The 15,246-nt window shown below is 39.3% G+C and overlaps 1 protein-coding gene across 5 annotated transcripts in view; it reads left to right on the top strand.

Moving 5' to 3' along the window:
- Positions 1–15,246, top strand: part of pcnx1 (pecanex 1) — a 38,897-nt gene that overhangs the window by 6,423 nt on the left and 17,228 nt on the right. For 2 of the 5 annotated variants that reach the window (XM_039656401.2, XM_039656400.2), the window contains exons 4-8: positions 990–1,020; positions 1,595–1,663; positions 3,553–5,178; positions 9,730–9,859; positions 13,925–14,118. In XM_039656401.2, coding sequence (XP_039512335.2) covers positions 990–1,020; positions 1,595–1,663; positions 3,553–5,178; positions 9,730–9,859; positions 13,925–14,118 — 2,050 coding nt within the window. The remainder of the gene's footprint in view (positions 1–989; positions 1,021–1,594; positions 1,664–3,552; positions 5,179–9,729; positions 9,860–13,924; positions 14,119–15,246) is intronic. The other 3 variants (XM_089117167.1, XM_039656402.2, XM_089117166.1) reach the window with 2 other exon arrangements.

Here is a 15,246-nt window from a genome sequence, read left to right as displayed (position 1 = left end):
ATCCAGAAGGAGGCTTTGCTTTTTTTGCCTGCTTTTCTTTTGTTTGTTTTTTACGATTCAAAGATTCATTACCACTGCACATTGTTAGTACCACCTCAGCCAAGAATGTTTTTGGAGGGCACTTTTACCTACAGCTGAGGACTACTGATGTTACCTTGAGTTGTAATGTAAACATAAAACTCTTTGCTTCAAAATAATTTAAAGATGAGTCTGAAATAATTGCTTTGTGGTTATGAATAAGAATGAACACCCCTGCAATAGTTACCTTAAATGTTTTAATATTATATTCCAGAATATAAAAAAATTAGCATGGAAAACATTTATACATTTAAACATTTATAACATAATATACTTTAATATGTATATTGAAATAAATTTAATATCATTTTAACAATGAATGCAAACAATGTATATTCTTATGAAAAAATATAAATAATATATATATATTTATTTAAAAATAAAATAATACAATAAAATATATTAGTATCTGTTTTTATATTTTTATTTATATTCATATACATTATATTTATGATATATATGAATATAAATAAACAAAAAAAATACAAAATTCCTAGTATTATTTACCTTTCTGCATATGCTGCAGTAATTTTGTGTTAAAATATGCGATTAGTTTTTGCTAAATGAAGTTGTCCTGGTTTCGAGTCTGTGTCTGTTTGAGGGCAACCCTTCAGTCAGAATCTGTCACTGCTGTATAATTGGTGAAACCTCAGGGGTGTTATGTTCTGGCTTATAGCACTGCTTGTCCCAGACTCTCTGTCTGAGTGTGTGTTCGGTCAGAATCTGTTGGTTGAATCGTGAAGTCATAGAGTGGAAACAAAGTCTAATTGGTTATGTTGTGATTAAATGACTGTGATGTTTTTGTGCATGTCTGCTAAATTAGTAACAGTGATGGGAAGTTACAGTACAGACATCATGATCTCATGTAAATGACTCACCAGAGCTTGTTTTATCTCTCTCACTCCCAACAGATAACCCACGGAGGCTCAGTCACAACCAAACGTGAGGCCTTTTTTTAATCTCTTACAGTATTAGTATCTAGTTATAACAATTGAACCTAAAATGTCATTTTTTCTTAAACGCGCCTTCATTTAAACCTGCTTGTCTTTCTTTATTTTGTGGAACATATATATAAATGAAATTCCCCTTATCATTAAAAACCTGGTCCAACCTGCTTGCCTAATATCAGTCACACACCTCCAGAATGACCAAGGAAGCCCAACTGACAGCAACAGGAACATAACAGGGTGTTCTCAAGTGTTCATTAGAAGTTGTATGACTTTTTTGAGTTGTTAAAAACTCAGAGGAGAGTACTGTGAACCAGGTTTACTATAGCTATAAATAGAATTGTTCAGGATAAGAGAGAAGAGTTTTTCTGCAGACAGCAGTGATATGCCAGAAGACCTGCAGTACTGCGGGCCACGTCAGGGATGTGTTTGAATAAAGCTGCAAAGGTGAGAAAGGAGGAGGAAGAGAGGAGAGAGAGCGAGAGAGACAGAGAGAGAAGGCGGATACGTTAAGTTAATGAATAAGTTATAAAACTTGACCTTCTCTGTCTCTCGCTGTCTGATTGCAGGGGCAGGTGTTGGAAAGGCTCCCGATGGTATTAGTTTGAGTTTGGCTCAGAGTTGCAGTCATGACCAAGGTGTGAATCTTAATTAACATCAGCTATAGTATAAAGCAATGCAAATTAGACTTTAGAAACTCTAAATGTTCACTATTGATCTCACTTTAAGAAATAGTTCAAGAATTCTGTCATTATTTACTCACCATGACATTCCAAATCTGTATGAAGTTGTTTTTTCTATAGAACATCCAGACAGGTAAGGATGTATATCAATACTGTGCTTATAAACGGATAGACTTTAACAATACACTCTTAGAAAAAAGGGTCCATTGGGGTTCTATGTAGCATAGGGTTCTTTACTCAACTCCAAAGATCCTTTTATGCTAAAAAAGGTTCTATAATGACAAGAAAGAACCCTTTTGGCAAAAATTATTCATTCATATATTACATCATTCTGCAGCATTTTGTAGTAGTAACTTAATATCACATTTTAATCATGCTAATTTTTGGAGGAGAAAAACTGAAATGGCACTCTTCATGTGATATTGATTAACTGCTGATTTGATATACATATGAAGAGTTCAGATGCAAAAGCCTCTAAATGCCATTTGAAATTTTCTTCTTTAATGATGATTTTTATCAAACTTGTATATTTAAGTTCAGTAATTTCACTTAAATAACATTTAATAGGTAATTATCATTGCCATTTAAGTGAAATTACTGAACTTAAATATACAAGTTTGATAAAAATCACCATTAAAGAAGAAAATTTCAAATGGCATTTAGAGGCTTTTGCATCTGAACTCTTCATATATAGATTTTCTTACCCCCATATCTTGAACTTTGTGATCATTCACATTTTAGGTTCTTGATGTTTGTCAATAATATGAAATATTTAATCCGGAAAGGACAAAACAAATGATAATGAATGAACCCAAAAGGTTCCATATAGGACATTCTTATTATTGAACACTTAAAAAGGGTTCTGTATAGAACCTTTTAGGCATTCCAAATACCTAGCACTGATAGAACTTTTTAAGGTTCTATATAGAACCTTTTCTTCTATGAGTGTATCACCATCAGATATCCGTTTTTCTGTTAACATTCTAATGGGAATGATGATGTGCATTTTATTTTATTCTGCATTTTAGTTTTATTCTTATGTTAGTGTTACATTCATTGAAACTTGTTCATATCTTCAGCAGAAGTGAGAATTGGTTGGTTAGGCTGTTATTTTTAATGTCTGCGGTTTTATTCAACTGTAAAGCGTTTTTTGAATGTTGGAAACCTGTAATATGTAGCTGAAATGTCCTCTGACATGAAAAAGGTTGTCTTTGTCTCTTGAAAACCAAAAGTTTGTGATCAGTAGAAAAGCTTTTTGTGAATAATGAGATGACACAGAAAGGTAACATCAGCACTGCACACTCGGCTCAAACTCTCTAAAGCACATAAGCAAAAGACCTTATGGACAGTGTGGTTTTTGAATAGTGTGCAGAATTGAGTAGTAAATGAGTTATTAACACTGCATCAGCACTCCGGAAACAGTTTGTTTATTAGGGATGTCGATATTTACTTTTTGACTTGGCCCTAACAAAATTGAGGGTCTCAGGGCTGGACTACAATACTGGTTCATCATTGATTTAATTTGGCTATTTATTAACTTTGTCATATGGGCAGCACTGCCTAATGGTGCATAAACACTGCAGCAGCACGACAACACCTTCACTTTGGGTTGTATATGTAGCGAGTGTACAGATACCGTGTTAATTTAATAAACGTTTGTTATCCCAGACATCTATTCACAATAAAAGTGTCCAAACTGCAATAAATGTAACAACTGCAAAGCATAGCATGCAATGATAAATCGTTCACAGTGAGACCAGGATTGTCCATTAAAAATAGGTAAGTTTTGACTCCTAAGTCTGTGTAATTTTCACACACTCTGTAATATTTCTCTTTTCCTTTAGATTTGATGTCGGACCCAAAGATGTTCTGCCTTGTCTCCAATGACTCTTTTGCCTCCATGCAGCCTTCAACCTCATTGGCTCAGGACCTTTATGGCTCTACCCCCCATCCATTCAGTCAGTCTCTGTCCTCTTGTGACACAGAAATTACTGCCCATCTTTCCACCCACTCACAGTCATTCCGCAAAGAGTCATCTCGACCTCGCGGATTGCCTCGCACCTCGAGTTCTGCAGGATCTGCCTTTCCAGATCCTTCTCTGCCCGAGTTCAACCTGTACCCTCCACCCCGCCGGGGAGGACTTGATCCTGTCTGTGAAATGGAGGCCTCCAGGTCACAGAGGGCGACGGAGAGCTCTGAGCAGCCAGACTCTGGAACTCCCAGCACTTCAGTAACCGAATTCCACAGATATCATCCGAAGGAGTGCCGCAGGATATCACGGTCTGTGTCCCGAGAGGCAGGGGAAGGAGAGTGTGCTGGGGAAGGGGGATCTGGGCTGTACCAGTCAGAGTGTGTTCAGGGGGGTCGGGAAAGAACAGGTGGACGCAGTGCCGAAAGTTTGCGGAGTTTAAGCACACGCAGCAGCGGCTCCACCGAGAGCTACTGCAGTGGCACGGACCGGGATACCAACAGCACCCTGAGCAGCCTGCACAGTGAGCAGACCAGCTCCACGCACGTAGAAAGCCTGCTGTCACTTTCTGGGGATGAGAAGGTAAATGCGGGACATGCCGACCCGCGTAACTCAAATGTTGCCTCGGGGGAGGCTAATAAAAACCCCCATGCCAACGAACTTGCCACCAAATTGCCCACCGGTGATGCTCCCAAACCTGCGAGCTCAGAGGGTCAACAGGGGGAGGGGACTGTGGAGATGGCGTCAGGGACTAGCGTAGATGTCTCTGCTGGTCTTTCCCACCAGCACCAGGAGGCGGAACCAGACAAAGTGCGATCCAAAACAGCCAACCTTGTTCACCGGGCTGCCTCCTCGTCTGCCGCCACCCGGAGTGGTCGGCGACGGAGCGGTAAGCAGCGTGCAAGTAGTTTTGACGCCAGCAGGCACCGGGAATACATTTGTGGACGTGGCATGGCGAAGCCTCGGTCGGCAGTGTTCATGAAAGGAGAGGAAGACTCCAGTGATCAGAGCGAACTTAGTTGTGCCTCCAGCCTACACTCCACCCACCAGCTCAGCACAGACTCCTCATCCAGCACACCGCACTCCTGCCCCTCTCCCGAGGATCGCCGCGGACCCTCGCTACTGGCCAAAATGCACGGTGTGCAAACTCACAGTCAGAGAGATAAGGAAAAGGAACGAATAAAGGACAAGGAGAAGGGCAAGCGCAGAGCTACGTGGCGCACACCGAGTACAGGCAGCGCCAAAACTCACGCTCGGGTCTTGAGCCTGGACAGCAGCACTACTGCTTGCCTTAATGACCCCCATCATTTGGGGGCACCAGCAAGTTCTAGACCCCTTACCACTTCCAAGTCGGACCTGGAGGCAAAAGAGGGGGAGGTGTTGGATGCGGCATCCCTGCTGGGAAGGGCCTCTCAGCTTGAGTCAGTGACCCGTTCAAGAAACAGCCTGCCCTGCCCCATCTCCCTCAGTCACACACAAGACGCAACGACAGGATCACGGGGTGAGCACACAGTAATGCGATATTGCACATGCACTTACTAAAAACGAACGTTCTGTCATCATTTACTCACCGTCATGTTGTTCCAAATCCTCATGACTTTCTTCCATGAACTACAAATTGAGAAGTTTACCAGATTTCCACACTGCTCTTTTCCATATAATGAATGTGAATACTGACCAGGGGCTGTCAAGGTCCAAAAAGGATAAAAAACAATATAATAAATATAATGGGCTATAAGCTTTGTCTGGAAGGCTATGTAACAGACGTAGTGACAGATCTTTTCTTTCATATTATGACGTACATCCAAGTGAAAAAAATAGGATGGCTTTTTTTGTTTTATTAGTGGTTGTTGATTGGCTGGAGGATGATCTGAATGCGAGCAGTTGATTGTAAGAAAGGGGCGGGGTTTAAGGCGACTGAACGATTGGAGAAGTTTGGCATACATCACCAGAGAAAGTCAGTCCTATTACTGAATAGATCAAGTTTTTAAAAAATAAAAATTACAAGATAAAAAAATGAATCGTCCACAGTAAGATTAAAAAGGTGCATTTAGTAAATAGGTAGCCTGGGTTTCCCCATTCTGCCTTTCTGCAGCGCGATTTTATTCGCGCTGCTAGGCAGTCTGGATACCATGAACCAAATTTTCCCCTGAAATAGGGAACCTATCACAGAATGGGTAGGGACCGCAGACACATTTGATAGACGTACAGGCGCATTTGATAGACATTCGTAGCACCCAATAATACGGCTCTGGGTATTCGTAAACCACGCCTCAAGTACGAGAAAATTTACATGTGGTTTCCAGACCACGTTTCATTCTCAATGCTACGTGGTCTGGCGTTAGCCAGGCTAGTAAATAGGGTGAATTTACCTAAGTTGTCTTTTACTTTCAAATCTAATTTATGTTTGCATATGTAAGGAACACATTTTATACCATTATAAAATGTATACACGCTTATATTATAAATTATACCCGCTTATACCATTGCCAGCATTGACAACTTATCTATACTCCCAATATTTGAAGTAAAGAGTAAAATGGATTTATTTTCGTCAGTTAAGGCTTGTTTGATCTATCATTCTGTCCGCCTTGAATCAGACGCAGAGATAAAGTATTGTGGTAAGATTACATTTATTTGAATTAATTAGTTGTATTTAATTTAATTAATTAGAGAGAGAGAGTGAGAGGGAGAGATGAGATGAAATCAGATATGCATCTGAAATGTCTGTGTGAGTGACGTATGCGTATGTGTGCTTCAATGAAAACAGCGCATTAAAATAGAAAGGTGTGGCATTGCAGATTTGACATCAATGATGTAGAGGGTCAATAGTTTTTTTCAACTGATTGTGATGTTCCAAATTTGAACATACACGTTTTCAACTCAAATAAATGAAATTTTTAGTAAACAAGGACACATTTTTATTTGTTCTTCACACAAAGCTATTTGTCTTGAAATCTCCTGGTCACCATTCACTTTCATTGCCTAGAAAAAAACAGTGTGAATATTCTGCCTAATGCAAACATTTCCTTTTGTGTTGTTTGATGCAAAGAAATCATACATGTTTGGAACGAAATGAGGTTGAGTCAATGGTGAGTTTTCATTTTTGGGCGAACTGTTTCTTTAAGTAGTGAGTCTGAGATCAGTCTGACATCTGAGGTCTGCAGCAGGTTAGTGCTCAGATGGAGGTTTTTCAGCAGAATGTAGCCAATCTGATAACAAATTTTGCCCAGAAGCTAATAGATGCGAATGCAGTGTGTTTTGCCAGAGCAGCTGTGACCCACAAACCCCTGCAGAATTACTGATCTGTGTTACTCTGACAGCCTGTTGAAGCTATATCTGGGAGATCTGCAGGGTTTATTCTCTCCTCTGGTCTTTGTGCACCTTTTGCTTGTGTGAGAATGAATTGCGATATCAATGGTGATTCAGCGATTGTAAAACATAATGGCCCCTGTTTACACCTTTATCTACTGCTGAGCACTTGTGATCAGATGCTGTGTTTTGTGTTTGGAAGTACAAGTGTAATATATTGAGGTGTGTGCGATGTTTAGATGTCTGTGTTGTGCATATGATTTATTTTCTCCTGTGTTTGCACTAGTGCTTTGCCGATTTGAAATTTTAGCTGTGTGTTTCTGATGCGCTTTGTTTATTTGTAACAGTAACTGGATCAAGGTTGATGGATCATTGTCTAATGTTCTTCTTGGTCATGCTTCTGTTGTCATCTCTGTAGGCTTATTACTCACAAATTAGCTGGTCTGAACATAGAAAGAGCATTGTTTTAGAGAAAACCATTCTGCCTCTGTTTATAGCCCTTCTGATCCTGCGTGAGGTTGTTGTTTAGACTGTTTTATTGTAGTAATAAAGTTTTTCTTTCAGTGATGAATCATCAGATCAGGTCAAAGTTCATCAGCAGCGGGAGTGCTGCAGTTTAAGTCCCTGTTTAGAAGAACTGCTCGCAAAGATTGTTAATGTTACAAAGGCAATGTGATTCACCATCTGGAAGCAGAAAAAGGACAAAGCAGTTTTAGTTGTTTTTCACTGGTAGTTCGGCTGCAAACACATCATTACCTTGAATTTTAATTACTCTTCTTATAATCACATTTGTATTCCGGTTCCTAAAGGTGTTTCTTCCACTATTGCCTTTTTTCGACTGCATGTTCGGCAAACTTTGAAAACATCACAGAGCATTTATTTCCATCCAGAGGTGCATACATTTTTGTTCAAGACCTTGTATTGACACTGCAAGAGTCAATCACTCTGTTAAGTCTCCTCCAGCACATGAATTTAAGGTGCCAATGCATGTGTGAAAATCATTTTTTTTTTTGGCCAGGCAGTGTACTGTGTGTGTGAGTGTGTGTATGTATATATATACATTCTAGAGCACCGATTACAGTTTTCTAGGCCGATTCTGATTTCCGATTTTTCCTTTGTTTGACCTGCTGATACCGATTTAGCCGATACCGATTTCATTTTTTCAAACCACTTTACAACAGACACAAAAATGTATTTTCTATCTTCTCTTTAATAGAACAATTTGCATAGAACATTTTGAACAGATAATTGCTATAAAACAGAACTATATAAATTACTCCTGGTGTGGGAAATTCACACACATCTAAAGTGCAGTGTTATGGAAAAACCATTTCCTTTTCACATCCAATAAATCCAAAAAAAAAAAAATAATTATTTAGCATTTAAATAGCATTTTATTTAAAATAAACATAGCCTTATTTCTCTCTCACACACAGGTTTATTGCAATCACTTGTACATCAATGGCAAGTTATATTTCTCAAACAATTCAACTCTCATCTGACACTTGTCCAGCCAGGCTAAACAGGACAAGTGGAGCATGTGCAGGGAAACAATTGGGAAATAATAAAAACAAGTTTAAAATGGGTTTAAAATGGGTTTAAAAGTCTTCATTTTCTTTTCTGACATAGCCTAGCCTACTTCAGTTCTTGTTAAAACACACCAGACATGCACATTTTTGGATGAAATCACATTTATTTTGTCCATCAAAAGTGTGCTTTCACTCGGCAGACTTTTGATGGACAAAATAATGAGATGCAGCCGATCAATCGGTGCATCTCATTCATTCTCGATTTATATATAAAATAATCCATTGTATATGTATATATATATATATATACCTCCATCATGCTATGATTGGAAATGATTGGTTTGTGTGATAATTCCCACCTTTTGTGCGCGTTCTCATCTGCCTGAATGAAGATAATGAGGCCGTTAATGGGAAGATTAATTAAAAAGTAAGTAAACAACTCGGCCATTTCACCACTTTGTCGCGTAAAAATCAAACTTGAAATGGGCTGAAAACATGATGACTATGGGGGATTTTAGTGAGCAATTACCTTTCTAACAGGTACATCTTTGTTTCTGTGACCAGTGTCTACAAGCTTAATGAATCCTGAAAATAAAAATAAAAAGAACAGCTAAACATTAATTCTCAAATAATATACATTGTTTAAATTGTTACTGCCTTTAGTTATTATTGGAATAAATGTTAAAATGCGCAAAGTCATGAAATTAATACTTGGTTTTGATAAATTGATATTTACATAATTATTGCCAAAAATATAAAATAAAATTGTATTCAGTCTCTCTTTTTTGTGTAATGTTTATTTAAACTGGAAAATAAAGTGTAACAGACATAAATTTACATTTGATATAGGGCTACAGGACTTTGCCTCCTTATTTTAAAATACCTCTGATATATTTACACATATACACACACACACACACACACACACACAATGTACTTCCCCTTCAAAGAAATAATATATATATACATCACATACTTTTTTATAAATAAACTCCATAGAGCTAACTCCATTTGTTTTGCATTAAATATGACATGGGTAAGCACCAGGCTCTTTATATTTGCATTAGTGTTTGATTCTTATGTCTACACTTGTCTTCCAAGAGTGCAGCTTGTGCTTGTATGCGGCATTGCTTGCTGCTAGTTCAATGAAAGCTTATTTTTGGTGACTCCCCTATTGATGGACTTCCTCCTGCCTTTCTTTTTTACGTTAGCCCCTGGGAACGACGACACAGTCACATTTCGCCGAGAACGTAGTACGTTTCGTCGGCAAGCAGTGCGTAGACGGCACAACGCAGGAAGTAACTCCACACCCCCCGCCTCTCTCATCGGATCCCCGCTCAGGTACGACTCGCCGGGGACTGATCGGCCAGTGGCAGAACGACAGCTTTGAATCATCTGTTCTAATGTCCACGTCATTATTCTCCTTCCTCGTTTACTTACTTTAACTGTCATTTCCACGCTTCTCTTGGGCACTGCATGAAATTTAATGCTGAGTTTCCCTCTTCTTACTACTTTACAGACCTTTAACCCATCCTCAGAGTACCAATGTGCTGGTTCGGAAGCCAACGTTCTTGCATGTTGCCTTTTCCATTCACTTCATGTCTTATTTTTGTTCTTGCATGAGTTCTGTTTATTTTTTTCCCAATGTCTATTTTTTTTGGGGCCTTTTGGGGATGTATGTTATCCTGTTCTGATAAACCGCGTAACCACGTGAAGTTGTCTTACACATGCTGCTTCTGAAGTCTCTACTACTGTATCCTGGAGAGTAACCGTCACTGTGCCCTTGTCTCACTTGCTAAATCTGTCCATAACCCCCAGACACAGCCATCCTTGCCATCAAGATGGCTTCAGACAGAGAGAGAGTGTTTGAGTGCTTTGTCTCATCGTCAGGCCTGGAGCATATCTGTCTCTCTTGAAGGATAATGATGAGAGCAAAAACCATGTGGGGTTTTACTTTTACAAACTTAATCCAAACCTCATCCATTCACAACCATTCAAAAGTTTAGCGTCAGTAAGATTTTTAAAGGGATAGTTCACCCAAAAATGTAATAAGATATTTTGAAGAATGTCGGTAACCAGACAGTTGATGGACCCCATTGACTGATATTTTTACCCATATTCTTCAGAATATCATCTTTTGTTTTCAGCAGAAGACATAAATTCATACAAGTTTGAAAATACTTGAATAAATGATCATTTCTGGGTGAACTATCCCTTTAAATTGATCAAAAGTGCCAGTAAAGACTCTTAAGGCCCGTATAAAACACCGAGGACGAATATCAGCGTGCGTTACTCGAGTTTTTCAACGCGTTTTTTGTGTTCACACCCAAGCGATTTTCGCTGACGATGAGCCGAGTGAACATGCAAATTCATTCCCTGACATTAGATGGCACCAATTTGCACTGCAATAACAGTTCTCTTTTATCAAGATGTGTGTAGTCCCTGTTGCGTTTGTCATATAGTTCTTTATGTTCTAGCACCAACGAGAACAGCAGCTCTACAGTCATCTTGCCTTGCATCTTCCTCGTCTTATTTCTTCCTGGCCGTGTAGACGGCGACGCGTATATCTTCTTCGCCATTGCATATGTGTGCTCGGCAAGACCGTTTTGTGTTTGAGCGCCCCCAAGTTGTGTTTTACTGTAACTTCAGAAGCTCCAAACACGTGAGCAAAAGCGCCAATCTCATTGGTCGGATAGTTTTTGACGCGGTGCGTCAAACAAAAAAACGAACCCGAGGCGTTTTTTAAAAAATGACGCTTTTTGGCGCCCTTGGTTTAGTCACGAGGCGTTAAACGTCGGCGAATAACATTCGTCCCGGTGTGAACAGGCATTTACATTGTGACAATATATTTCAAATGCTGTTATTGTTAACTTTCTATTCATCAAAGAATCCTGAAAAATTGTTTCCACAAAAATATGAAGTAGCACGACCATCACAGGAATAAATTACGTTTTAAAATATATTCAAATATAAAACAGTTATTTTAAATTGTAATAAAATTTCACACTATAACCTTTTACTGTATTTTATGATCTTTGAAAAAGACTTCTTTCAAGAACGTCTTACCAACCCCAATCTTTTGAACGATAGTGTTTGTGATTTGAATTCTGGTTGAATTTCAGAAAGGTTTAGTCTGAATGTTCAATTCAGAATATTTGTTTGAGAAGTGTTATAAATTGTCAGATCTGATTTCAAATATATATATATTTCAGGATGTATGATGTCATCTTTGTCTGAAATCCCTCATTTACAGTCACATGTGGCATTTAGTATTGAACAGTGACTACGTTTACATGCAGCCAATTTTCGGGTTATGGACGGGATAAGGTCACTATTCGGGTTTCTGAAACATTAGGAATAACCCGTTTACATGTTTGAGAGGAGAGAGTTTCTCCTGTATAAATGGAATTGCAATATCCCGATGTAAACGGCGACGCGCGGTTAGCGTCTAGACGTACGGACCATATGGTACGGACCATAGACATATACACTAGACCTCACCTTGGCTACGGCAGTTCATTGGAACGAATGCGTCAATAGAGCCGCCATCTTGAAACAGGGGAGCCCCTCCACTTTAATGCATCAACGTCAATGTAGTAGACACAGGTCTAACAGAAATAAAATCACCATAAATCATCATGAATGCGATTTTTCTTGTTTTTTTGGTTTGTTCCAACGGTCAGACATGTATTTATCATTTATTCCAGAAAGAAATTTTTTTTTTTTTTAAACATTCTTCCTAGTTCAGATTTCATCCGTGAACATCATACGCTGCACAAAAGTCCGCCACCATCAATGAATTTGACTTAAAGGCAGAGATAGCAGCGTTACCAAGCTACTTCCTATGACAAGACCCCTGTTCCAAGATGGCGGCGGTTTTGACGCATGCTTAGAACCCCCAGGTGAGGTCTAGTGTATATGTCTATGGTACGGACAACCTTAAGACGGAATATGCGTCATTTCCGATTCTTCTTCCTGTATCCAAAGACAACAACAACAGCAGCACGCGGATAATGAATAGTTTGGGGCAGATAGCGATCACCTTTTTTGCGCTTTGATGCTGGTAACGTTACTGACCTTGCTCCAAAAGTATGCTGTGCTGTGTCTCGCCTGGTCTCGCCATGTTTACTTCCGGTATACTGCACGTGGATTTTTGTATGCGCCGAGAAGTTTCTCTACTTAAAAGACCAAGATTCCTTGCGAATAGACCATGCGCAGAACACAAATCACTATGGGGATATGCTGATACGCGTTTACATGACCAAAAATTCAGGTTAGAAAAGGGGTACCCCAGGAATAATATTCCGGTTTTTAAAATCCGGGATATGAGCATATTCGGGTTTTTGCTGGTGTTTACATGGCCGTTTGCGACAACGGGTTATTGGCTGCATGTAAACGTAGTCATTGAATGATCAAGCAAGTGTAGGTTACAGACACATCATCCACATGATTGTCTATTAAACACAATGATGCCTCTAATGCTTATGACGCACTGATGAGTTCAGCATTTTTCCGTCATCTCTTTCCAAAATGACAGTCAGCAACTTTCTTATGCCACTTGTTTTGCTGGGGCTTTTGTGGCAGCCAATGAAGATATTAGGAATGTGCAAAACAACATTTTTAAATAGTTGCATCAGTGAATGTTCAACTAATCAACACCAAATAAACGTATATGATTTTGTCACTTTCAAAATATAGACTTCTCTGTAATAATTAGATAAAAAAAACATACTGGATTTAGATCTCCACTCTCTCTCTGTTTTTACCTAGTTATGTTTTGCTTGCGCATACACACACACACACACACAAATCTCAAAATCTATCTTGCTTTTTCTGCTTGTGAAATCGTAATAATCATCCTCCTCACTTCCCGTTTAGCACTCCTCTCATTTTACACTTCCTGTCAGCTCCCATAACACCTCCAGAGCCCTCATTCTACTGTCTCTCACTACCATCTGCCTGTTTTTCTCTATAAATGTGACCTTGCACTTTCTTCCAGCATCTTGTTCTGTTTTTGTCTCCCTTATCTTTTTGACACACAAAAACGCACACACTTACTCTCACTCTAGAGACTTGCATATTCAAATGACTGACACTTTTTTCACCTTCCAAAACACTAGAACTAATTTTGACATGTTTAAGTTTTTTTTATTATTATTTTTTTTTTTCCAGATTTTTCAATCACCAAAAAACCCTTTAATATTAGTAGTTAACAATAACAACACTGGACACAATGCACTGAAAGAATAGTGTGCAACATGTGTCAACTTCAATGAACTCAGGTTCTCCCTGAGTACTCTGTTGACTTTGTCGAGTGCACAAAGTGACCGAAATGTCCATCCTTGTTGTGTCACACATGCGCAGTCTCTTACTCATCACGAATCATGCATATTTCTACTCCTCCAGTCTGCAGGAGGCTCTGAGTCAGGTATCTCAAGCTTCAGGGTCACAGGTCAGAGGTCAGCCATCCCGCACGCCGTCTCAAGTGACGGTATTGAGCACTAGCGCTTCCCTGCTGGTCAGGAATGGAAGTGCGCAGCTGGAGGGCTGTCCGGATAAGGCGTCCACTGTGGGCGTGACCAGTCTGCAGGATGACTTTGGTATGCACTGTAAAATTGCCTGCTGTCTGTCACATCATCTTGTCATCCGTCACACCTGCCTGTTAAATTTGCAATCTGTGCGTCTCGCACTTGCATGCTGTCTGTCACACCAAGTACTATTCGTCAGATCTGCATGCTGTCTGTTAATTCCACTTGCATGTCATTTTCTGAAATCAAGATTCACTCAGTGTGCATCTGTAGGTTTTTTTTTGGCCGTGAGAGTTAGTCTTGTATTATCTTTATTTTTCTGCATGTGTATGGGATTTTATTTTTGGAAACATTAGGATGTTTGGGATCACACTGATTATACAGTTAACATCATGACTTTACTTCACATTTGGTTTGCATGTGTGCGTGGCATGGACTTTCTTTGGTCAGTCAAACTCTTCCCTGGGGGTCTAGAAGGATTGATGCAGCGCTCTCACTGCTGTGGTTAAGGTTTGCTTCCGGTCAGGGAACATGCTGGCTTATTTCCCTCTCGGGATCAATAGTGCATCTATATATCTATAAATATCTCTTGTTTTTGAATAGACAATTAGTGTGTATAGTGGGTTTTAATCAGCTTAAAAGGCTCATACATTTGTCTTGTTTACGCCTGGTTTAGCGTTGGTATTAATCTAACTGAAGACGTTACATTAACCCATGCGCATGTACAGTATTTTTGAGCTTACGTTTTATTGGTCCCAACACTGGACCTCTTTTACATCTGCATTTAATGCTGTCTACTGGTGATTGGATCACTTGAAATTAAAAAATTATAACAAAATGACTGTTACAGGCTATTTTCTGACTATTTCATATTCAGAATTCATATTATATTAAGAATTTCGAATGCTATTGTGTCGCATTTTCAGTGGTTCTCGTCTACCCCTTTTCAACTGTAATGTCATACTCCTAGTTTTAATAACAGTTAAGACTCAATAACACTCAAAGAACTTCAGAGCCGTTAGTCTTGTGTGCAGTGTCCCGACATATAGTGCAGCTGCGCCTCCGGTGCCCGAGTTCGATTCAGCAAGGGTGCATTACATTGATCAAAAGTGAGAGTAAAGACATTTATAATGGTACGGACGATTTCCATTAAAGAATCCTGTTCTTTTGAATTTTCTATTCATTAAAAAATGCTTACTG

The sequence above is a fragment of the Pimephales promelas genome, chromosome 11, assembly GCF_988280905.1.
Source record: "Pimephales promelas chromosome 11, fPimPro1.hap1.1, whole genome shotgun sequence".
NCBI lineage: Eukaryota > Metazoa > Chordata > Actinopteri > Cypriniformes > Leuciscidae > Pimephales > Pimephales promelas.
Note: the sequence above shows the minus strand (reverse complement) of the source record. Positions and strands in the feature narration are given on the sequence as shown.